Source organism: Ooceraea biroi, chromosome 5 (genome assembly GCF_003672135.1).
Source record: "Ooceraea biroi isolate clonal line C1 chromosome 5, Obir_v5.4, whole genome shotgun sequence".
Classification (NCBI taxonomy): Eukaryota; Metazoa; Arthropoda; class Insecta; order Hymenoptera; family Formicidae; genus Ooceraea; species Ooceraea biroi.
In genome coordinates this window covers 9,951,122-9,974,971 of record NC_039510.1, presented here as the reverse complement: position 1 = coordinate 9,974,971, position 23,850 = coordinate 9,951,122, and the positions used below count along the sequence as shown (strand labels likewise).

Below are 23,850 nucleotides of genomic sequence, written 5' to 3'. Positions count from 1 at the left end.
CCATGTACGTATGTAGCGTAAACACCTATCCTGACAAAGCTCCGAAAAACCAACCAATTGCGTGCCTAACTTAAGAGGAATATGACAAATAGCCATATATCACGTTAGCTACGTGACAGATCATTTCTTGATACGTCATCAGAAAGAGCTAGATACATGGAGTGCATCAATCTGCAGCGTACATGTCTATATATTCATTGATCATGACTGTTCCCCGTACGAATGGAGTAAACTGCATCATTGTCAAAACCGACCAGCTGGCTAATTTGACTTGTTGATATCCACGCTTGATGTGTGCTCCGAAAAGATAAACTGTAAGTAATAGGTTATGTTGTCAATAATTGAAAAATTATTTTGTTCTTAAATTAAATTAAATTCCATTCTTATGTGCAAATTACGCAAGCATTATGAAATTACACTTAATTGCGAATAATCTATAATTTTTTATTTGTACGCAAAAAAGAAAATAATGTAACAAAATATGATAGTCTTTACTTGATTAGCAGATCTAGCAAGTTACATGAGGTTAACGTATTATAGCATCATCGCGAAAATTCTGTAAATTTATCCTTTGTTTTATTATTCTGTAAATACTTGATATAGGTAAATGTTACAGCAATGCGTGAGATAAAACATTAGCATTATCTCACCTTTTGTTGACATATTAAATCTTTTGCACTCGACTGAAGGTGTTGCACTTCCTAGAAGGTCACAGTAATGAACCTTGGACTCCACTCATGTATCGATATTGCCATCAAGACTTCGAGGTTCAACCAAATCAAATATAAACATTGTTGCCTCTCACTGGCCACTCGAGTTGCCGCATCAAACCAAGTGGCGACTGAGAGTCGCTTCTCGAGTGCAAAGAATTAATTTTGATATACAACTTATCATAAAACACTAAGAATTAATCACGATCAATTTTGTGTTGCAATTTCGTAGATTAAATATAGAAACAAAGATTACTCACTGTAATTTATCACAATTTTATTGTGCAATAAAATGTACAGTCCATTACAGAGATGTGTACAATTAATATAATAGCAGAGAGATATTCTTTGGACAACAAATTTCTGCGGCAGGAGAATAAGATTTGTTTTGAACACCTTTGAACGCTGTACAGATATCGAAGCAATGCGCTGAACCGCGTAAAGTCGTTAAAGTTTGAAGAGTCGATTATGTAAATTTGCGCAAGAAAATTATATTTTCTTTCAAAAATTGTATATAATATTAATGTTACAATAATATACGTAATGTTATAGAACTCAAGTATTATGCATCTTATGTATCCTTTACACGTTGAGTTATACAATCTATATATATATATATATAAGCCATCATTGAATAAAATACATAATTACTCTTCAACAATCAACGAAGTTATTATACAACATGAGATTACATTACATAGAAAGACGGTTGGACAAATGTACAAGCTTTGCAGCTTTCTGTAGAAAATAATAAATATATATTAGTATCGATTCTTTTCTGTTTTATGTTAATACAGAATCACACATCGTGTAAAACTACATGTTAAATATATGTCTTACTTTTAATTCTTGGAAATAATTGATTTGTTTGCAAATGGAGAAATGCTATAAGATCATGTTAGTTTGCATAAATATCAATATATGTAAACATTTGTGATATCTTTATATATAGACATACATAGTACAAGTTTATTCTTAAATGAAAAACTCTGCAAAATTAAAGGATTCGAGTATTCTGCTTTTAGGCTTTTCTTTTATATATATATACATATATATAATGAATACTTCCCTTTTCTAAAAAACTGAAACGAAAGAATTATTCCAGTGCCTTTCTTGGCTTTTATAGTCTGTTGCTATTCTTATGCATTCACTAATCTTTCGTTCTGCCAAGAAGTAAACAAGAAGTAATAAAAGATGCTTCGACAATATGTTAACATTAATAACGAGTCGTTAACTTTAAGAAATTATATAGCACAATAGCAATAGCAATGATAGTATTTAATTAAGTACAACATTTAAATACAATCAGAAAAGCAGTTTCGCGTATGATGACAATAAATGAATTTTATATGTATATATATATAGCGTGTATATAAATATAATATATGTATGATCTCAATTAATATATCATATTAATAATGTAGCTATATAACGTGACATACATTTGGAATAACCTTAAATGACTTCACGGAACCATCTCATATGCTTAACAATTTATATACAATACATACAGCTTCCCTGTTCTATCTCATTATAAATTAGTGAAAAAATAATGCTGCTTTGGCCATGATCTGCGCATCAATAATTATTATTAACATCTACATCTTCGTTGCTAATACCTACACTTTTGAATGTGTTTCATGGTAGTCTTCAAAATGGTCAAAAAACTCTAATTATACACACACACAGAGTTTATCATCGCGAAGTGTATACCTCTAGAAAAATCTCATCTCGGATACCGCAATATCGTTACATGATATAATGTATCATAGTCTGCCGTTCGTTAATGATAATAGATAACATTAATACTTTGATTATTATCACTGCATGAGGATGATTTCATTCAAAGCAAATAGCCGTTGCTTATTCAAAAGGAGTAGAATAAATTACTTTCAAATTTACTTTTTTTCCATCTCGGTCTTTACTAAATCGTAATAATTATTCGGTTTTATATTATCGTTCGAAATATCTAATTCGGGAGGTTAATTTTCGTGTTATAAAACATTAAGCACCTTTGACTTCGGTATAGAAACTAAACGATTCGGCGATTACGTTCGCGATCTCTCCACATTATCTCAGATAAAATGAAAGAAACCTCATTAATGTTGATTATTGTAAAATGTATAAAAAGTAGACGCGTCCATCGAATACAAAACTCGAATGGAATGGCTTGAAAATACATTAATAGTAAAAATTAAATGTAGAGTAAAAACAAAATGTGATATACGCGCATGGAATGTAAAACTTAAGTGTTTCCTTTTTTTGAAAATGACTGTTTATCGCATCATTTAAATTATTACTGTTTTCCTTTAAATCAAACTTAATGCAATTATCAGATTTATATTAGTCCCATATCTGGAACGTAATGTTAACGTGTAAGTTAAAGTTTTATCGCAAATAACGATTTTATCATAAGTTCTTCCGTTTTTATGTTCCAGCTAATTAATAGTAAAATAGTTATTCTATGTTTATATACTGTGACAAATAAGACAGTTACAAGGCCATATAGCAGTACTGCAGAGCATTCTGACAATGTTAGTATTTCTCTATGCTACTTTTAATATGATTTAGATAGAAACTTTTAGTTCAGAATTATTATGTCTTTATAGCTAATGAAGTACTATGTAAATTATAATCTTAAGAAAGTGCTATACAATGTGAATAGCTGTCTCTTGACACTGAGTCTATATGAGAATATATATCTAATTATATATCCTTTAGATTCATCTTGATTCAGTGTATCATATTTATATTTATCTTCTAATAAATTAATATTCACGTTGCAACAAATAAACAACGATCTGTATATACATTTAATATAAAAATTAAACCTAAGGACGGAAAACAGAAAACGTTAAGACTATATAATGCAGAGAGAAAGATATTTTCAATTCCCACTGTGAATAAAATATTATATATCGATTGGCAAAAAGTATTAAGTTGCCAGGCATTGCTGATATCTTCTTCACGCTATGCGCGAAGTACTGACAGTGTGCAGTTCTCTATCATTATTCTTTTACTAAGAGAGTTTGTTTAAAGTACAACGCTCGATAAATCCTCAACGATTAGTTGTGCAGAACATTTATCCGATACGGATAAAAAAAACCTTTTACTTGTATCTTGGGCTATCTGGAGGAGTAGCTTGCGTATTAGCTCTCTGCTTTGGTCCGGTTTTAAAGGACATCTTTTTCACAGGTCTTGGTGAGATTCCGTGAAGTGTAGTACTCTCGGGAGTGTCATTGCTAAACCACACTCTGCTGCCGTCAGAAACTGAAAACAAATGAAAAAACTTTCATTAGTTGTAACTTTCTAAGACACCAATCAAGCAGCAACATAAAAGTTTAGCCAGAAAATAGAGATGCTCATGTGAGAAAAGCAAAAGTATTAGAAAAAGTAAGCGTGTAACAAGAATAACAAGAAATTAGTAGCAACATATATTTTTGCATTTTGCGTATATTATATATTTTCTGCAAAATAATATTTAAAATATATAAAACATGAACAGGTAATATTCAAACATGCTATCTTTAATGGTCATAGGTTGGAAAGATTACCTTTGAATATATTTTGCAAGACTGCCAAAGAAAAAGTTAATTAAGAGATACAGAAGTATTAAAGAAGAAGTTATTTAAAACTGTTTTGTCATGTAATACTTGGCAGGATAGATCTTGCAATATTACCTTATTATCGTTAAAAACACAACAAAAAATATAACATGAACATTAATAATTAGAATTGTAATATGTTGATGTTTTTATAGAGAAAAAGATATTTATTTCCTATATAGAGGGGAGAGAAAACATAAATCTTCGAATGGATTGCAGACGGTCCACGAACATTATCTCAACGAATTATGGCCAGATGAATATAACATATACTTAACAGACAGATAGAGACGTAGGATACATTGTCAGATAAAACGCTGGAAGAGAACAGCACGGAAATAATAAAAAACTAATAATACTACCTTGTCCGATGGTGTTACAAGGTGGGTGGGGGTTAGTGGACTGAATTAGTCACCTCTATTCGCACGATTGTCACTGCTCGCTGCCGAAGTGCTGCGCAGACCGGAGCGTCCCTGGTGCGAATCTATAAGCGCCGCCGCAAGATTTGACGATGCTGTGGATTGCACGCTTGTTGTAGATCCTGACAGTGTGATAGTGACAATAATTATAGGAATGCGCGAAATTCATTACAGAGACATGTTTTCGCACGTATGCCAAAGAAAGAAAACTAATCTCTGAATATTAAACTGCGAGGCATGTAATTTATATTATTCCACGTACCAGAAACAGACGATGCTCCACTGAACGGGCTTGGCGGTTGCACCGGTGAATAAACATTGGCTGTAAATTCCTCGAACGTTGTAGCTTCCTTGTGATTTCTCATAACAGTGTCGATGGATCGCGCTCTCTCCTCATAACTGAATTTCATAAGCAATTAGCGACTCGATATGATCCCATTCTTAATAATATTGTAATTCTTATATAAACAGATTACTCACTAATGTTGGTACAATGTAAGCGTAGACCTCTTTGCTCTACTCGCGGTTAATGCAGTCGTCCTTACTAAACCTGGCAACACTTTATCCTCCACGATACACTCGTCGAACAAAGGTCCGAAAAATGGAATCTCCGATTTCCGCGAGATCTGTATTCGGTATAACTTGTTTTGCAATGGATAAATAACTATCAGAACATCGCAGAATTCCGTGGGTATGATGTCTCTGCGATAATCACGCCAGTGCTCCGACCAGACTATGTGAATTTCGTCATTGCCAAGGTGCCGCGTCTAAAATCAGATTTCATCAGCTTTATGAGCATTCTGGAAGATAAACGCAAAAGAACGTTGCGGACGACGCGTAAAATACCTTTTGCAACAAACTCTCAGGGCTGTCCGACGGCATCCTCGTAGCAACGTGGAAAAGAACTTCAGTGAAAGACGTAGCATAGTACGGCGCAGTGACGCCGGACGCTTTCCCAGGTACCAGGCCGCCGAGAAAACCTGTGTGCGACTCCAGTTCGACTTCCCAGGCGAGCCTGGCGATGAAGCTTTCATACTCCTTACTGGCAGTGACATTGCTTAGTATGGAGTTCTTGTCTTCCTGGCCTTGGCTGACGTAAATCACCGCTATCTTATGCGTCTCTCTGGATCGTTGGCTATCGAGATTACGGAGTTCGCGTAAGAGTTTCTCATTTTTCGCCAACAAATGTAATTTCCTACGCTGTTCCCAGCCGGATAGACCGAGATGCGAAAACAGAAGTCGGCAGTGATGGAATGGCGCCGGAGGTGGGCGACATGACGGTGAATTGATTGCCGATGCGCACATACTAAAAGATTAAGATATGTGTAACATTAAAATTAAATATAACATTAAATTACAATGGTATATTATTATTATTATGGTTTGGATACTAATATTATTTCATAAAATATATTTGGAAAATCTGAGCATGTAACCTGATGTGTTGGCTCCAGTTGTTTACGTGTTCTTGTTCCGCATTTCTTTGACTTAAAATTGTCGCAATGGTTTCGCTTTCCAGATAATGTCCCTGAGGTGGATTAGCGGGTGCATTGAGAGCGACTTCTGGATTAGTTAGAACCTCTGGGCTGGTATGTCCTATGTACTGAAGAAGCTAAAGAACACGTACAATCATACATTTTAGCGATAGTTGTAAATTGCAATAGAGTAATGTAACTTCAGTTTTGCCATAACTTACATCGTCCAAATTATCCATATCGCTAGCAGCATTTGCAAAAGTCGGCAATATGTGAGGCTCACGATGCCGTATTGTGTGCCTGGGTGTACAGTTGTGAGGTGCGACGACGCTGTTTAAATCGTCTGTATGTAATTTTGTACTCCAATCAACTGAAATAAATATTATATAAGTATATATACATATTGCAATTATAAATATACATAAAGATGTCGTCGAAGAATTCCTATCACTCAATGCGCTATAAGTACAAATGCAGCATAAACCAATAATAATCATTACCACGGTTCGGAAACGGCAATGGCAGATCATCGTCGATAAAGGGTTGGCTGTATAAAATTGAACTGTCCCAAGAAGCTTTTCCAGCAAGATCTCGTAACAATACTCTGACCAAAGAAGGAGCCGTAGTTAAGCCGGCCGTGACGCCCCCACCAGGTGCATCCAATGCCGCTAATTCCACCAATGACATTATGATGGAATTAGAGAGCATCAACAGCTGTATATTAGGCGCTTGAAAAACGGCGGATGACAATTCATCTCCATCGATTCCAGGGACATCGTCCAATTCGACGACTAGTGATGAAAGACGCGCGGCACCGATACCCATCGGAAAGTGTCCCAGATGGTTGATTAGATGCATCATTACCTGCGCAAAATAGAATTTTAATTATTTGTACATATGCGCCTGTAACAAATCAACTCACCATTTTCGCTGCCAATTGTACAGACTGAATATTTCCTTTTTGAGGCGACTTCGACGAGGATTCATCAATCAAATTGTCTAACGTGACGTTAGGATCAAAGTCATCGTCATCTTCCTGATTATTCTTAGTAGTTCTTGAAAATTCCTTTCCAACTTTATTTTGCACTATGTTATTTAACACCTACACAGTGAAATTGAGCAACGTGGAAATCAGCAAAACAGATCACGCAGAATATAAAGCGCATTCAATACTAACTGTAAATAAGGTCATCAAGAGAGGTTTTCCTTGGAACACCTGTAGTAATACTGTTGGTCCTAGATGCATGGCCCACTCGCCCAAGCAAAATAGCATCGTTACCGTTAGAGGTCCACGCCTTTCTCGCGCTGTCATTCGTCCGAGCGTGTCCGACAAGATCTAGATACCGAGCAAAGGTTCCACGTACAGTTATCCATTTTTACTTTAAATTTTATGTAGGTAGTTCATACCTGTATTATCTTAGATGGCACGTTAGGATATAGTTCTAACAGCACGTCAGCCTTATCGCAGAGAAGTAAAAGAGAATTACACGCAACCTGCGCAACCGTAGCGTGTGAGGCCTGAAAAACAAAAGGCGTAATCTTTAATTACCGATCAACTCTTGATGTGCATCAATTAATTTCTGTTTTAATAATAATAATCAACATCAAGTTAATAACATAGAGAAAATTCGCTGATTAGCAGATATGCGAAATATACGCAGGTAAAAAGATATCACGGCAGACTGAAACAATTCATTATTCTCGACAAAACACATAGAGCAGTAGGCCATGCAAAGTAAACGGTACCCCATAAAATACGCAGGTATCAGTCCACAACTGTAAAACATCACATTATAAACGGTCGACACAGCTACGTTAAGGTAGAAAAAAAAGGAAGGGCTACCTGATCCATTAAAGGAAAACAGAAACCAGCTCTGCGACGCTCTGCTCCTTGCATCCGCTGCCAATGACACTCAATGAAAGAGATATTCGCTTTCACCTTACTACTATTGCAACACACCTGCTTCGTTTAACTTACATGTTATAAATGGATTTCTTTTATAAAAATTATATAGTCACAGGTAGCAGCGGTGCATTGCACGATATATACTATATCAATGTGTATAACTTACGACAATATTCTAAGTGCGAACTATCAAGCAACTAAAATCGTACAAAATAATTTTTACTATCTCATGCATTTTATATATAAACTTTTATGGAATTCTACTAAAATCTGTGTCAAGTTTTAGCTACTTACAACCTCATATAATTGTATCTCAAAGACATCTAATTGGAATTTATAATTTAACGTAACGATATATCTGCACTTACTCTAAGTGCAAGGAGAAGAACTGTGACGGCCTCCGGAACTCTTGGATGCTGCGTTCTGTACGACAGCTCTTTATACACGAACATCGCTATGCTTGATAGGGCGACGCATCTTGCAATTCCAGTGGGCTCTCGCCGACAGCTCCGCAAAAGTATCGTTACAATATGTTCCTATAAAATTCACAGGATATATTCATAAAATTCTGCAGAATTTTTATTATTTTGTGGCAAACTTAATCATGTCATTAAGTTGTGCGCAAGGATGGCATTACTTTTGCCTCTGGACACGTCATGGTTGCAATGTCAGGCCCGTTCGGTTGTAACATAGGTAGCTTGATCATCGCAGCTGGCAAAGATAATAACGAGCCAATAATTGAAACAGCTTCTGTTCTTGGTGCCTGGGAACGATACAAACACACGAATAAAAAGGTAAATTACGAATTATTTTATTCAGACACGTACCCAAATGGATTTTATCAAGTACCTCGATATCCTGACTGCTAAGTATCACGTTAGCAGCGTGTATGTAATCCAGAATCAAGAGACTCGATCCGGGTAGATTTAGACTGAATAGCCTGGGTCCTGTGTACTTCACAAGCACGTGCAGAACTTTACTGTCGTTGCTGGCAATTCCATTATGAACGGCGCGATAGAAGAGCGTCAGATGTTGTCTCGGTAAACTGATATCCAATGGTTGCACCGTCAAGAGACATATAAGGCGATAAGCAGCCAGTTTACCGATTTCATATTGCTCGGGAAGTTGGATGGCCTATGAAAACATACGCGGTAAATATCAGGTAATATCGTTTTCGCATCGTATAATTATACGCACATACCTTAAAACACCATGGTGCGATAACTGTTAAAGGTGGAATCAGTTCTGGTGCCGGTGGTGTTACTTGATTATCTCCCGATACTCCTTGATTCAAACGTATCTAAAAATATTTCACATAAAATAGTGTAAAAACCAAATAAATGATATGTAACATTACAAAGTTAACCACTTTTACCTTAATCAGTGTCTGTGTGAGCTGCACAAGATAATCCATGACCTGGCCGTGTAAAACAGGATCTTGAATGTTATTGACATCTCCTAATGCTGAGAGCATACGTCGCCACAAAACGACGGCCACATCTGGCAGCCATCCACGTACGCCTCCTCCCGCCATAACTGATCTTCTTTCAGACGCATCATTTGTGTCTATGGAACAACAACAATTGCTAAATATACAATCACTTCATCAATTTCGCAATGAAATCCAGATATAACTAACAAGTCTACATTATTGAATGACACATAATTTATTGTATTATTATCAAATCACGAAAGTCATGATTAAGCTTTGTATCGTGTCTCTTAATATTGCGCAACATAAAAAATGGTTACAAGCTCAACATATGATTTAACTTCATGAAATATAAACCCGAGAAGCAGAAAACCAATAATCTGAAAAGCATAGGCTTAATTAGAAAAAAAATATTTTATTTATGCGTCAATACTGTTTGAATTCCTTGCTTCGACTGCGCGAGCAGTCATCAAAGCATAATATATATATCACGTATCATAGCGTAATGCATATATGTTAATAAAAAGAAAGTTATTTGATTAATATGAAATGTTAAAGAGCGATTATTAATGTAAGACGGATGTAACAACTTTTCGGAGATGCTCACACTTCGAAAGACAAACTCTCATACGTGTAAATATTATACAGAGACAGACCGTACATACCAATACTGCTACCATCAATATTCTCTATCTGTATGGGGCTATCTTTATTGCTGTCAACGCCGCTGCTGGGTGTTGGAGATGGGCATCGTGGTGACGGCGGTTCGCTATCAACTACAACAATGCTATCCAACGATTTGGCACGTCTGCTGGGCAGCATCTTCCTACCGGCCGCTGACGACGAGGTTGAACCGCTTGACAGTAACCGAGCCATATCTTGTTCTATCGATAGGGGGAGTACTGCACGTGTGGAAATTGTTTACACTTAATCGAGAATTAGGACAGAGAACACTGCAGAGATGTATTTAACGACAAATTGTTTAGTTAAGATCGGCCTCGTGAACGGCCTGCATGAATGTCAAACGTAAATTAGAACAAGCGACGACGATGGGCGCTGTGTTACTCGCAGTAGATGGTAGATCTATGAGAAAGAATGGCACGAAACTACTCTGTCTGTATGGCACGAAAGGAGTTATTTTTGACTCAGGTATCAGCGCCAAAGCAAGAAAAAAGTAAGGGATACAGTTATAAATAAATTGCGCACACTGTCAGCAACACAGAGGGCACTACCAAAGATCTCCCCAGAACTCCGAGAAATAAAAACCAAAAACTATGCCTTGCGCCTATCCTCGCTTACCGGGAATGCCGCTGTGTATCGTGTGCGTGCGTTGCCTGTGCACTTTTGTACGAGCCTTGCCGCTGTATATGGTGTTGTCGCTTGCACTGCGCGGTAACGGCCGCACTTTCCTTATATCACGCAGCGGATGATCTGATAGGAGTTCAAATCATCGTTGTTTTAAATCAATATCTTGCAATGAAGTAATTTAATATTAATCGGCATATTTTATGTACCAGTGATGCTTCCTTTCGGAGCGGCATTGTTTTCCTGATCGACACTGCCTTTTCGAGGTGGTTGAACGCTTCCTGTTGACGCCGCACGACTTCCAACTCCACGCCGCTTTTTCGATTTTTGTTCGCTAAGTCTGTCTAACGGTAGGTCATTCAGGTCTAAATTATACACATGTCTCGCCAACACTCTTGTCAGTGTGTCCAGAGTTTTCTACACGGGCAAACAAAAAAAAGAGAGAGGTTTTATTTCGATAAAAGCGTAAGTCGCGCCTTACAGCATAGGTCGCGTCATACTCACCGCCCACTCTCGAATTAATTCTTCCCATTGCGTTAATGATGTTAACACCTCTAGAAACTGGTCCCATAATTGGGTAGAAATAACCACGTTTAAGTTAGCTTTAATCCATGTAACAATTAAGGTCTGAAATATGGCAGGAGCAAGTTTTCCACCGATACTTTCCTGGTGTTTACGGCGGAAGGATTTCTCGCTCAGTACAAGCGATGTAATTTGCAGTAACACTCTGACGGAACCAAGAGATTCAAATTTCAATCATCGCAAAATAAGTGATAATCGCAAAGCGGAGACGAACAGACAAATCGCGGATTTACCTAAGTAACTGTTCCCAGGTTGCTGGTTCCAATCTAGAGTGCATAACAACGTATCGATACACGTTTAAGACCCTCTTGCAGCTATCCGTCTGTTCCTCGAGTAACGTTAGCGACGCATTCGACCCCGAATTCTCTAAGAAGAATACATTTGACGCTTGCGTGATGAAAATTTGTAAAACATTCTGCAAGCCTGCCCTAATGAATAAATTTTCCCGATGTATAGCGCCGAGATAAGAATCGTTTCTTAGCCTCGTCTGCCGGTAACTTTCAGAAGGGCTCTTCTCTATTTCATTTATATCCTTCCTTTGATGTTCTTCCAAATCTCGATCTTTATGGCTGTCTAGTGGTTCCAGCATAAACGGGGGAATTTCCTGTGGACAAATAGCAAAATATATACAGTCAAATTTACGCATAATTTTACGACGCGGAGAAACTTACGTTCATCTGAATCCAATCTTTGTAAACTGCAATGGCCTTTCTTATCGCTCCAGCATGATGAAAATCCAGAAGAAACGCTTGTCTGTACAGTTCATGCACAAAGTTTACATTATCTCGATTGCCATATAAAACATCTCTGACCAATGTAACAGCCGAGATAGCACTATCCTCCTGATTCTGACCGTCCTGTTGCACCACAGATGATTCGGGCGACAGTAGATTCGAGTCTGTAGAGTTCTGAGTAACTGACACGCGGCGTAACTCCGATTCGGCGTTTTCCTCGTTCGGCGTCGTGCTGTGAGTTATCACATCGATGACGCATCATAATTAAAATTACGGATACAGACAGGTGGTGTGTGGTAATCAATTACCTCTGTGAAAGTTGCGCGAAGAGTCCGTCCTTCCTGGCAACGTGCGTAAAACTTGCAACCCATTTGATTAGAACGACTCTGCAGAGCATATAGTTATCCTGATTTTGATTCGTTGGCTTCCGCATCGTGGGTAATTCCAGATTAGGTTTATAAAGTGAAAAATTCTCATTAAATTCGGGACAAATGTGACGGAGATACGATGCCTTAAATCGTTCTAATAAAAATTGGAAAGTTTTATGCTGTCGTGTAGATTTATCTCGCCATTCTATCTTCACCACCTAATGTGCAGATAATTATTATAAATAATAGATTATTCTTGGGTTTTCAAAGTAAGATGAACAGTTTTATATATCTGTATCATGCAAAGAAAATATCTCTAAAGGAAAAGGTGTACACAAAATAAATTGCGCACCTGAGTAACCATAAATTCAAGCAATGCTTCCAGGAACCTAACAGTTTCGTTGTCAAGTGGTTTTTCCCCACTTTGTGGTGGTAGGATAGGCCCGCCGTCAACTTGACTGACAGGACACTGATTCGCTCCATTGTCATGAAAGGTGCTCTGCACGAGCTGCGTATCGTAGAATTCTCTCTTATCTTTTTCTTCGGGATTAGCTGCTTTCGCGAGTTTTTCTTTCTTGCCTTCTGTTTTACGATCACATTTGTAAGGCGATGCTTGATGCGGTGGGAATCCTGGCACCAAGCTGGCGAACATTTGATGTATGTGCTCAGGAGCATTTTCGCCAAGGGCTTGATACCATAAAATAAAATATCTGAAATGTTCATGACATTATATTGCGTGTTGCTTCAGATAAATAATAATGTGTTTTTACCAATTATGCTACATACCTTATGGCTTGTCTACGAAGTTTCCAACTGTTACCAGGATGCAAAAGCTTTTGCAAAATCCGTGCTAGACTATGGCATTGCCATCGTCTGTTGAGCAGCTCAGGAAGAAGAGTTAAAACTTTCTCCAGGAGCTGTAACACTTGTTCTAACTCCTCCCTGTGCGCCTTATGCACTACAAAGGAAAAAACATTAACTAAATATGAATCATTCTTGTGCTACACACATGAAAATAACTTTCAAGTAGCAAATACTATGAGAATATTAATATGAAAATGCGATATTTTCACAAATTTTTATATTATGATATTAAATTAAGGAAAGTTAGTAATTGAAAGGGATAATCGAGTATAACAAGATCAAGTAATATGATATTATGTGACTTACCAATATGGAAGGAAAGCTCTGGCAGCAGAATGAAAAACGAAAGAGATGATAATAAAGTAATAATGCGTAAATATCATGATTAACCCGTTGATTACCCAAAGACATTTATTAATATATAACAAGAGAATATTTATTAATAGATAATTCATTATTTATACATTAAACTTTATATTATCATAACGTTTTTATTACATGCAATTTTATAAATGTTGGATTTTATTTCACTTGTTGGACTTTTAAATACATTTAAACACGCCAGTAATTTTCAGGGTAATTAACGTGTTAATAAAGATGTATTATAATTTTAAAAGCAATGATACAGTCAAGCAATATGGGATATAATTACATGACATATTTCGAGAAGCATGTGAAAATCTTTAAAGTCACAGAGCAGGAAGATAGTTAGCTTTATTTAGTACTTTATACTTTGGCGTCACTCTTGTTTGCAACTTACCGCGTTGCCGAAGGTTTGCTTCAGCGGATACGAAACAATCGTATAAGATAAAGTACACATGGCTGAAGTTGCCTTCGAAGAAACCCTTTGCTTCATCAGTATCCACATTTTCTTTAACATAAGAATATGCCATATATGTTAATACATATCTTCTATATGAGACATCTCTATACATTTAAAACATAATAACACATAAAACATATGCTATAGCATCCTTTTAGAAATGTAATGCACCTTAATTAAATAGAAATAAAAAGGGAAACTTTTTTCCTTGTGACATAGATGCCTTGTACAGAGAAATTTCATTACATCATTACCAGTCTTGGAAACATGTACTTATATAGTAAAGTCTCCTTTTTTCCTTATGTATATGTTATAAGAAATAGACAAGAATATAATGTAATCATGACGTTACATATTATGGTTTATGACATATTTTACAATTATTTGCAATAAAGTAAGAATATATAAAACACAAAAATATCTTACATACAAACAGTAGTATAGAAGAATATTCTATATATTAATTTATATATATTGTGAGTGTGTGTATATATATCACAGTAATAATCGCTTTTATATGAAAATATAAATAAAATGTTTATTAATTAGTTATAAATTCTTATTACTGATCCAAGATGTGCATACAGACAACATGCAATAACATCATGCAATGTAACTTTAACTGAAGACAGAGGCCATGTGTTGGTCACTGTGGTCATGCGGTCTGATGATTAGATATTGACTGTACCTCTCATACTGGAAAACTACAATCTTGTAACTACATGGATTTAAATCTCTTTTCCTTTTAACTAGGGTAATAAACAAGTAATATAGAGTGTGTTTTTGTTACATTAGAGGAACAACTGTATTAGAAGAAACAAGATGCTAAATTAATAGTCCTTAAAATCAAAGATTTTAGAAAAGAAACAAACATGCTTATCTCCTTTTACATTTTACAATGTTTTCTTAGTGCGCAAATAAAATCTATATGATTTTAATAAAAGATATTTATACATAATGGCTTTTAAAATCGTTTTAAAGAATATTCTCTCTCTGTCTTAGAGATACATACACATTTATACGAATTTTCTCTGTAAGGTATGAAAAATATACATGCAGTTTTTCAATTATGATAATGTTTCCATTTAGCTTCATATAATATACTATTATAAAATCTCTTTGTAAATATTAATTATTTTTCCTGTTTTGTCACTTTAATAATACCAAATATTTTTCAGTATCATTTTTTATTTTTAAAAGACTAATGAGCTCATATACTAACTGAATTATTTTCCTTTTAGTAATAAAAAACAAACTGTACAATCTTTCACAAGATCAAAATAAACATACGAGTGTCAAGAACTAAAATACGGTTTGTCACAGAAACGTAATACAAAGCTTCCAAATCAAACGCAAGAACGAAACAAGCATCTGCGCCTCTTCACGCGAGAAACATCGTTACATTCCACTTTAAGGTGTTTCCAGCAGTGTGTGGGAGTAAGCAGCTACTCAAGGTGCAGACTCTCTCCTCAACTCATCATCATCCTTCTCCTTAACACTCGTCATTGGCCAGCTACTTGTCGATCGGAGCAAAGCACTGTATTCTCACCTAGCACGATCTTGAGATGTTTGAACCGCGTCGTGCTGTCCTTCTTGACATCCTGGATCTTGAGCGTTGACTTCTTAACGTCTACATGGAGCTTCTTGCTGAACATGGTTCAAAATGCGAGCCGCCGGCGGCCGCGGGGACAGGAACAACCATCGACGACGCTGCCCAGGATGGTCCACATCAATACCGAGCCGGTCACCTCCACGCGATCACCATGCCAGCAGCACGAAGTGCATGGCTCGCTTTTATCGCGTTGAATCGGCGTCGAATTTCGCACACACCTCCGATCAGATGTACGTGACGGCCATCTTGAGAGCCTCACTTCACTGGCAGTACTGCACACTAGCGCCGCCCTGCTCGGTGGCTTCTCTCTGTCTCTCTCTTTCTCTCGGGGCAATGACATCATCTGTCGTTCAATTTGCTCATATAATTTGACCGGAACCGCGCGGGTGAAACCGGTGTTTATATATCGACGTACGAAAATCTTCTCGACGCCGTATTTTCGTGCGAAAATTAAGATATGTGCGTTATGTTCGATAGGAGCGATTAGTGCTCCATTTCCCTACCATGTTAAAGAGAATTCTGAGTTCTTTGAATAGCTAGAAGAATTAATAAGTCTTTCATTAGGTTAATCATTTTCATTTTTTACAAAATGGAATCACTGCATTGCTTGTAAAAGTTGAAGTACACGATAACAATTGATTATGATAATCAGCCAGGCTTTACCGACCGAACGCGCGATTGTAACTAGATAGATACTCGATTTCACTAGGCGCTCAGCTCATACATGTGGTTGCGTTTACAAGAGCGGAAGTGATGTCAAAGGATTATGGCGCGATCCTATGGTGCGGAATATGCGCAATGCGGAATTGGCGGCACGTTCGTGATTGGTTCGATTCTTTTTACGTTCGTTCGGCCAATTTCTATTCCACAACTTATTATTTTATCTGCGAAATTATGTTTCTTTTCGCTTTTCGCGCGATACAAAATGGCGTCGAGGGAAGGAATTAACATGGAATTGAAATTCATTCGAGGGAACGGTGTAAGTCAAAAGGAAAAGGTGAAGGCGTTTTGGAAGTTTTTGGATGCTCAGAATAATTTACAGCCACATAAAGGTATAGCATGATAAGATACATGAATATTAAATTGTCGCTGTGTAAATTAATATAGAAAAATAAGAAAATATTTTGATGTCAAGGTATCTTGGAACATGAATCGCCGCCGGAAACGGAATCGTTGATCTCAAGTGTGGAAGAAATGATGAAGGAGAGAGACATTTGGTGCAAAGGGTTAAAGATCTTTCGACAACTTGGCCTGGATAAAACCGCTCTCGCAGCCGATAACAGATGCAAACTCTGTCTGGTGCAGAAAACGATCCAGTACGTTTACGAAAAGTGATTCGTACCGGGTAAGTAAATCGTTCCTTTTTCTTCATGTAGATCCGAGGATTTTGCCGATATGGTGATGCAACCGTATGAGGAATTGAACGCTGACATGAGAGCTTTCGAACAACGTCAAGAAAATCATCGTTCGAACTAATTCAAAGTTCATTATGCCTTATGTATGTTATGTCAATTAATTACATTAAATCTCAATATAGTTGCAATATGTAAAAATCAAAATAATTGTACCAGTATGATTATTTTTTTTATCTTTGTACCAGTATGATTAATTGACTCCTTATTTAATTGTAATATTCAAATTTGTTAACAGCGTCGATCGTATGCATACATATTCGTTATTCATATGGATAATTCAAAAGTAATTTATTCTGAGAAATGTAAAAATATGATCTCGAAAAAACATTTTAGGACTTGTTTGTGGGAAAATTAAAAAATATCGATTATGCAATAGATAATCTGTAAAATTACTCAACGTTCTGTTTTGCTGATCTGCTATCGAAAATAGCAGTACCAATGAATGCGTAATCGATGTCGAGAATTATGTTTACTATGCTCGCGGCATACGAAGAGCGGTTCGGTGGAGGTTGCCAGTTGTTTAATGGAATTGGAACGGGCTGGGGAATATGGATGAGTAGGGTAGCGTACGTCCCGAGATACCGGGATGGTGGTGTATCGGATTTCCTTAGTCCAGGAGGTCGACGTTGTTTCGAGCAAGGTGCGCTGCCACGGGAGCTACCATGAATGGACCGGCGGATCCTGAATCCTTACGCGACATGTGGCCTCCTAAGCCTACGACATCATCTTCTTATTGTCAGCTCGGTTGTATAAGCGAGACGCTTTACGTCTCAGCGGAGAAACGGTATTCTAAAATTGAAGGATTCCATGCCACAATGGTGGTTCAACGTTTCACCCACGTTCTTAATAATTTGAGGAATTAATTCAGATTGATTTGCTCGATGCTGAAAATTTATTTCTTTTAACTGTTAAAAGAATTAAATATACTTGCTGTAGACATGATATATCTTTTATGGAGCAAATAACGATATAACATCTCGACGCGCTGCATTTGGGGGATAGACTGAAATATATAATACTACTACTACTGCCTGGAGCAGAAAACAACCGGAATTCCGGGTTGGTCAAGCAGTCACATCGATTCGGTCAGTACTATCTTTCATGGATAATAATCACAAGTGATCGTTTGTGCGTCGCAGGGGGCTTCCGCTTTGCTTCGATCTTGTGCTCTCTTTTTTTGCTTGTGTCATTATACGCAGAACATTTATCTCTCATGAACGAACGGTCTATTGTCTCGTGGGTTCTCGATCGAGGACTGTGCCGGAAATTGGTCATCGAAACCGCATCCATACGTCAGCACGTATGATGCAACGGCTATCCTTAATCTTATAAACGTGATCGGGTAACTATTCCAATCTCTCTTTCTCTCTCTCTCTCTCTGGCGATTGCCAGAAATAGCTCTTATCCGTCATATAGTTCAGCATAAATAATACAACGTTGTAAATCAGAAATAGGATAAGGTAGGACAGGATACAATATAAATTATTAACAAAATATTGATGCTGGCGCACGGTTGCTTTTGACAGCAATTATTTACGAGAACTAAATCAAATGCGTGCTTAGCCATCATTAGCCGAGGTAGATATCCAAGCCAGATACCTAGTTCTCGATGATATGTTGAGAGACGACGATGTTCAAATATAACATTGAAAATCTAATAATCGAATTATAGGAATATTATTTGATGATTTGATCGTAATGGCTCGATTAACGATTTCAGCCAGACACTACATAGTTTCGAAAAAGATATGTCTGGAGAAATAAAAATACAAAGATAGATATAAAATCATAATCTATGCAACCAATGAAAAATATGTTATGATTGAACAAATTTCATAATTGCAATACTGTAATCGTGATGATTGACACGTCGCACGAGAGTCATCATCGGCTGTTGAGTTTCGTACTCTGTGTTCCTCTCCCGCAGTGGAACCGCACCTGGAACATAATGGACGCGCCGATGGAAAAAGGACGGGCAGGACACGAGAGGGTGAACGCATGCAGAGACAAAAGCACGGGAGGATAAGAGAGCGATTGAGAGGTAGCACAAAAGAAGCATGAGGAACCGGAACGGGTAGAGGGGAGGGAACGGCGACGAGCAGGAGGAGGAGAACGAGGAGTCCCGTTGACGGAGATTCGACGAAGCAGCGATGTTTAATCGGTGTTGGCCCGCATCAGGTTGATCGAAGACCCCCCAACCGGGTGTTGGAGAACGACGTGGGCCCCTGACGACGACGTAGGGAGGTCCAGGGCGAGCGCGAGCGGAACCGGGGAGAGGCTGTGCCGTGCCGATCAAGCGAACAATGGAGGCGGGATGCTCATTTGTCTGCGGGCATTGTTGTTCACCCGGCCGGAAACACGAGCCTCGTACTCTCCTTTTCCCCTCTCTATCTCATTCTCTGTCTCTCTCTTTCGCTCCTGTTCTGTCTCTCTTCCCTTTTCTGTCCCTCTCCCGCTTTCGCCATCTGTGCATCCTCCTCGTCAATGTCTCCCCTCCCGCCGTAGCTTTTTCCAGTACGAAAGTACCGCGATGATTCCGCCAATCGTGTCGCTCGGCGTTCGCAGGTCGATGGTGCAAAAATTCGGAATAACCGTTTCCACCATGTTCAACCGCGAGTCGACGCACGATGTTGAATGTGTCGGACTCGGCTGCCGACTTATCGATCGCTCGATGGAAGCTCGCATCGAGTCCCGATACATGATTCAGGAGAGATTCTTAAGGTACAGAGATCTTCTGCAGTGTTGGAAACAGAGGGAAGGACCGACATTGTAAAAGGCTCGTTGTTTGTCGAACATCTAATTTGTGCTATACCATCTAATTTTTCCCTCAGTTCAGATAGGTAGATTATGCTTGAGTTATCTTTTCGCCAAGGATCGCTGGGAATCGTTTATTAATGACTGCTACTACGTTGCTTGATAACATACACACCGTATTACGAGTTAATCTAATTACAGACAGTAATATGAGAGGTACTTCTTGTTATTGCACAGATCATTAAAAAGTTTATAACTTTAGAAAAATCAAATTGACTCGAAGAAAATTTCCATATTGAAGCTATTTTATTTATTGAAGCTTTAACGATATTTATGCTTATAATAGATGTACAATAAACGTCAATTCGGTGATCACGTTTACTACTTACTAATCGATAGTCGAAGAATCGTAGTTCGTAGGAAGGAAAAAAGAAGGGGGTCAGTCGGCGAAATATACGGGAGTAAAAAGGCAAACGGGAGCATGTGCGGGAGGATACAAAAATAGAGGGGCAATTTCGCGGACGAGCACATTCACCAGCGGTCATCGAAAGAGCCCTCGTTTTACGATCGTTTCGGATCCCTTCAACCGGCAGGAGCCGGCACGAAGAAGAGCAGCCGAAGGATCGCCGGTGAAAAAAGAAAAAAAGAAGAAAGAAGGAGAGAGAGAGAGAGAGGAGGCTCGGCAGTATGGCGATTGAATGGCTCTGCCAAATTAACAATGATTTATGGGGTCGGTGTACCCCATACACCATTCTATTAACATCGCATTATTCGACCGACAAATTACACACCGACGATCGCGCTTTCGGGCCGGATTCGACACTTTTTATTTACGGTAACAAATGACCCCCGCGCAATCACTCGGGCGCCTGACAAGCGCAGGGATCTGCTCTTGCCCTCTTAGTAAGTAAATTTGTTTTGTTACATTAAAATTGAAACGTCTAATAGATAAAGTTTATTTAAGCACAAATGCTCAAATATTTATTACGTTGTAAAAAGCTCAATAATGAAGGAAACGGTAATAAATAAAATTGGTTTGCTTAAAACATGATATTTCAATGTTGTATATATTTTGGTGCATGCTACTTCTCACTCTCTTAATTGGCTGCATCCGCAGTGTTTTCACATTGTGTGCAAAAATTAATGCAACGCGCATTTTGTTAATGCTTTCTTTGTCGATTATTATGCGGCGCGGTCTCTGCATGTATTTTCCAATAAGTATCGATACCATGAGGTATCGTCCCTCCATTTTATCTGCCGTATAAATTCGCAATGATAAACATCCCGTTGGTTTATTACGGAAAACTGATTCATCGCAAATTACGTTGTTAATATTTATATTAACATTGTGGCAACATACAGCTTACGCATTTGTTCGGTTCTCATTAAAGTTTCAAAGGCTCTCCGTCCATAATCACGCATATAAATGTATGTAACTATATTTTATTAAAAGTTTCAGCAAGGTAGGCTATTTTCCGTTTCCTCTTTCGATTCCACGCGTAATAACGATCAGGCCCAATGACCACCGATGCGGACAGTAGCCATTTTGAAGCACGGGGCCTAGTTTCGCGGCTTCTTCGCCGTGACGTGGAAGGACGTGGCGAACGGACCCGGAGAGTGTGGGGGTGCATTATGGCTCATTGGGCAGACGAACAAATTCGTCGCGACGTATTCGTGGATTATGTGATGGGCCCCGTGTGTTGGTCCCCGAACTTCGACGCTACGAAAGCAGGGTACCACGGTGGAACAGAGGACGGGGGAGACGATGGTCGTCGTCGTCCACCTTATCTTCGACATCGGGCCCCTCGAGCTTCCTTCTTAACGGGTGACCGAACACGAGCTACGTGCATACGCGATGTGTCTTGTACAACGACTTTGTGTGCACCGGGGTTTTATACACGCCTCATCTCGTCCTCGTCCATTACAACCGATACTTTTTGTTTGCGGCAAGTGACAACCGGTAATGGAACGACTTTTTATTCGGTCGCGGTAATCTACAATGCACACCCCGTGAATTATCCTCATGTTCCATACCGAAAAATCTCAGCTGTGCGAGGTGGCGATGCATCATAAGACCGTTAAAGTTAACTAAGCTTTATCTGATTCTCTGCCTCTAGGAATTTTTGGTCCTTTCTCGCTTCGAATCTTTATGTTAAAGATTATTTATGAACGAAGTAGAGAGAGACACCAACGTAGAGATAAGAAGCACAAACCTTCATGGGAATAATGTTATAGCGAGTTCTTTGAGATGGGGAAGGATTTACGGACATAGTACTTTTTACATCTTGTCTTCGCTAAGATCAGCTATAAATTATGGCGTTAAATTAAACTAACAACCATCCACGCGATTCTTCATGTTTCTCTTTAACCAAATATTTTGAGGAAAGATTATTGGAGCTCCTCGTATGGCGATCAAAAAGTTCCAGGAAAATTCAGGCCAAGCTTGAGGCCTGATCCCTCTGTCTCTCTCTTAATTTCTAATTTCATTACAGATTCTTGGACGGCCACATAATGGTCTCGGCTGGTCTCATAAGCCATCTGGCACCATCTCCTGCAGGATCTATATCTATATGCGTATCAAAAGATCGATCAAGATCGATCAAGACGGAACGACGTCTAGCTTCGACGACCGTCGGCGACGGCGGCGGTGAACACGCTTATAGTTTGCCAAGGCGTGTAATCATGTTGCGATCGAATTTACATGGCAAATTACGCCAATGTAGAAAAAACGATTTCCTCCTGGCATCAGACGGAAATTTTTCTGTCGGGACGAGCGTTTCGTCCTTTCGTGCTTGACTGCTTCCCTCGAAAATTTCATATTCCGTTAATCAAATTCCAGTTTCTACCTATATTCTCTCGATGTGATCGCTTTCAACATCGTTGTCAGTATCTGCAAATTTATTTGAGGCGGAGAACGTTATTACTAGAATACATTAATAATGATAAAAGCATTATTATATTATGTTATTATTATGAACGATAGAATGCGATGGATATGTATAATTAGGGACTATTTGTTTGTAGAATATATAACTACTGAAGTAAGTAGTTTTTTACGAGAAAAACGAAATGAGATCAAAAATATTATACCACAACACAATGTTGCGATGTAATAATTTTAATTTCCTACTAAATGATTTAGGCGACATGATAAAGTTCTTTTTGTTTTCGGAGATAAAAATTATAACAATTCTCTGTTATTATAAACATCCAGGTAGAAATTTGTATTTACGATGGAAGGGGTTGGGAATGAACAGACAACGATCTTAGGCAATATGTAGTGACGCAGCCAGACGGAACGAATTATTCTAATTCGCTCTGCATTCGGACTGGCTCTAGGAAACAGTCATTAGGCTTTTAGACGTGCCTAACCGGACCTAGACAATGGCTCTATTAGCGAGGTAGACTTATAAGTAGAGCAATCATTCGAATATTACCACTTCGCACTAAGTTCTAAAATTTTCTACATATCTGAATGATTTTTATGCACGCTAAATAATAAATGTGTACTAATTCTCGATAAATTGTTCATCACTTTTATGATTTCACCTATCACAAAATTTATAATGAAATTAAAAATTTGATATATTTTTGATAAGGAAATGATAAGGAAATTTTAAGAATAACGAAAAGTTATAGTACTATGAAAACTTAATTTTATAATAATTGTTCTATCTTATTTATAACAATGACATTAATTCTAGTATCGTGATATTTTGAGCGTTTGCTGTCTCGGAGCTCTCATTCATATTTCTAAAGTAGGGCATCGCTGAAAAAGATCCGCGACGTTCGGCCAATTGGCGAATGCGGGGCAACATTGTCCACGTCGGTTACATAATGGGCCTC

The 23,850-nt window shown here is 38.1% G+C and overlaps 2 protein-coding genes and 1 long non-coding RNA gene across 14 annotated transcripts; 2 read left to right on the top strand and 1 right to left on the bottom strand.

The window, feature by feature from the left end:
- The first annotated feature begins 210 nt into the window (after window positions 1-210).
- On the top strand, window positions 211-4,400 carry LOC105281233. Its single transcript, XR_894273.2, has 2 exons — window positions 211-314; window positions 3,906-4,400. It is a non-coding gene; the product is annotated as an uncharacterized LOC105281233 (long non-coding RNA).
- LOC105281232 (ral GTPase-activating protein subunit alpha-1) lies at window positions 1,578-16,112 on the bottom strand. 9 transcript variants are annotated; one of them, XM_011342312.3, is made up of 29 exons: window positions 15,773-16,111; window positions 14,161-14,271; window positions 13,707-13,724; window positions 13,323-13,494; window positions 12,889-13,246; window positions 12,477-12,754; window positions 12,106-12,400; window positions 11,668-12,038; window positions 11,357-11,579; window positions 11,062-11,269; window positions 10,847-10,978; window positions 10,213-10,449; window positions 9,491-9,681; window positions 9,317-9,415; window positions 8,965-9,249; window positions 8,753-8,878; window positions 8,484-8,651; window positions 7,617-7,727; window positions 7,387-7,545; window positions 7,132-7,311; window positions 6,710-7,073; window positions 6,431-6,579; window positions 6,171-6,346; window positions 5,581-6,040; window positions 5,215-5,501; window positions 4,997-5,133; window positions 4,731-4,856; window positions 4,265-4,285; window positions 1,578-3,980 (listed from the first exon to the last, which is right to left on the bottom strand). In XM_011342312.3, exons 1-29 carry the CDS (start codon window positions 15,876-15,878, stop codon window positions 3,820-3,822), a joined length of 5,709 nt encoding a protein of 1,902 aa, XP_011340614.2. In that variant the 5' UTR covers window positions 15,879-16,111; the 3' UTR covers window positions 1,578-3,819. The 9 variants fall into 9 exon arrangements, with proteins under 9 accessions (XP_011340614.2, XP_011340616.2, XP_026825668.1 ...); XM_011342314.3 differs by having other exon boundaries at window positions 4,731-4,829; XM_026969867.1 differs by having other exon boundaries at window positions 10,213-10,431.
- Window positions 16,113-16,514: 402 nt separating this feature from the next.
- On the top strand, window positions 16,515-21,182 carry LOC105281231. 4 transcript variants are annotated; one of them, XM_011342308.3, is made up of 3 exons: window positions 16,515-16,887; window positions 16,971-17,151; window positions 17,212-17,407. In XM_011342308.3, the coding sequence occupies exons 1-3, from the start codon at window positions 16,602-16,604 to the stop codon at window positions 17,309-17,311; spliced, it is 567 nt and encodes a 188-aa protein (XP_011340610.2). In that variant the 5' UTR covers window positions 16,515-16,601; the 3' UTR covers window positions 17,312-17,407. The 4 variants fall into 4 exon arrangements, 3 of the variants coding, with proteins under 3 accessions (XP_011340610.2, XP_011340613.2, XP_011340612.2); XM_011342311.2 differs by having other exon boundaries at window positions 16,971-17,134; window positions 17,212-17,300; XM_011342310.2 differs by having other exon boundaries at window positions 16,971-17,155; window positions 17,212-17,298.
- The last annotated feature ends 2,668 nt before the right edge of the window (window positions 21,183-23,850 follow it).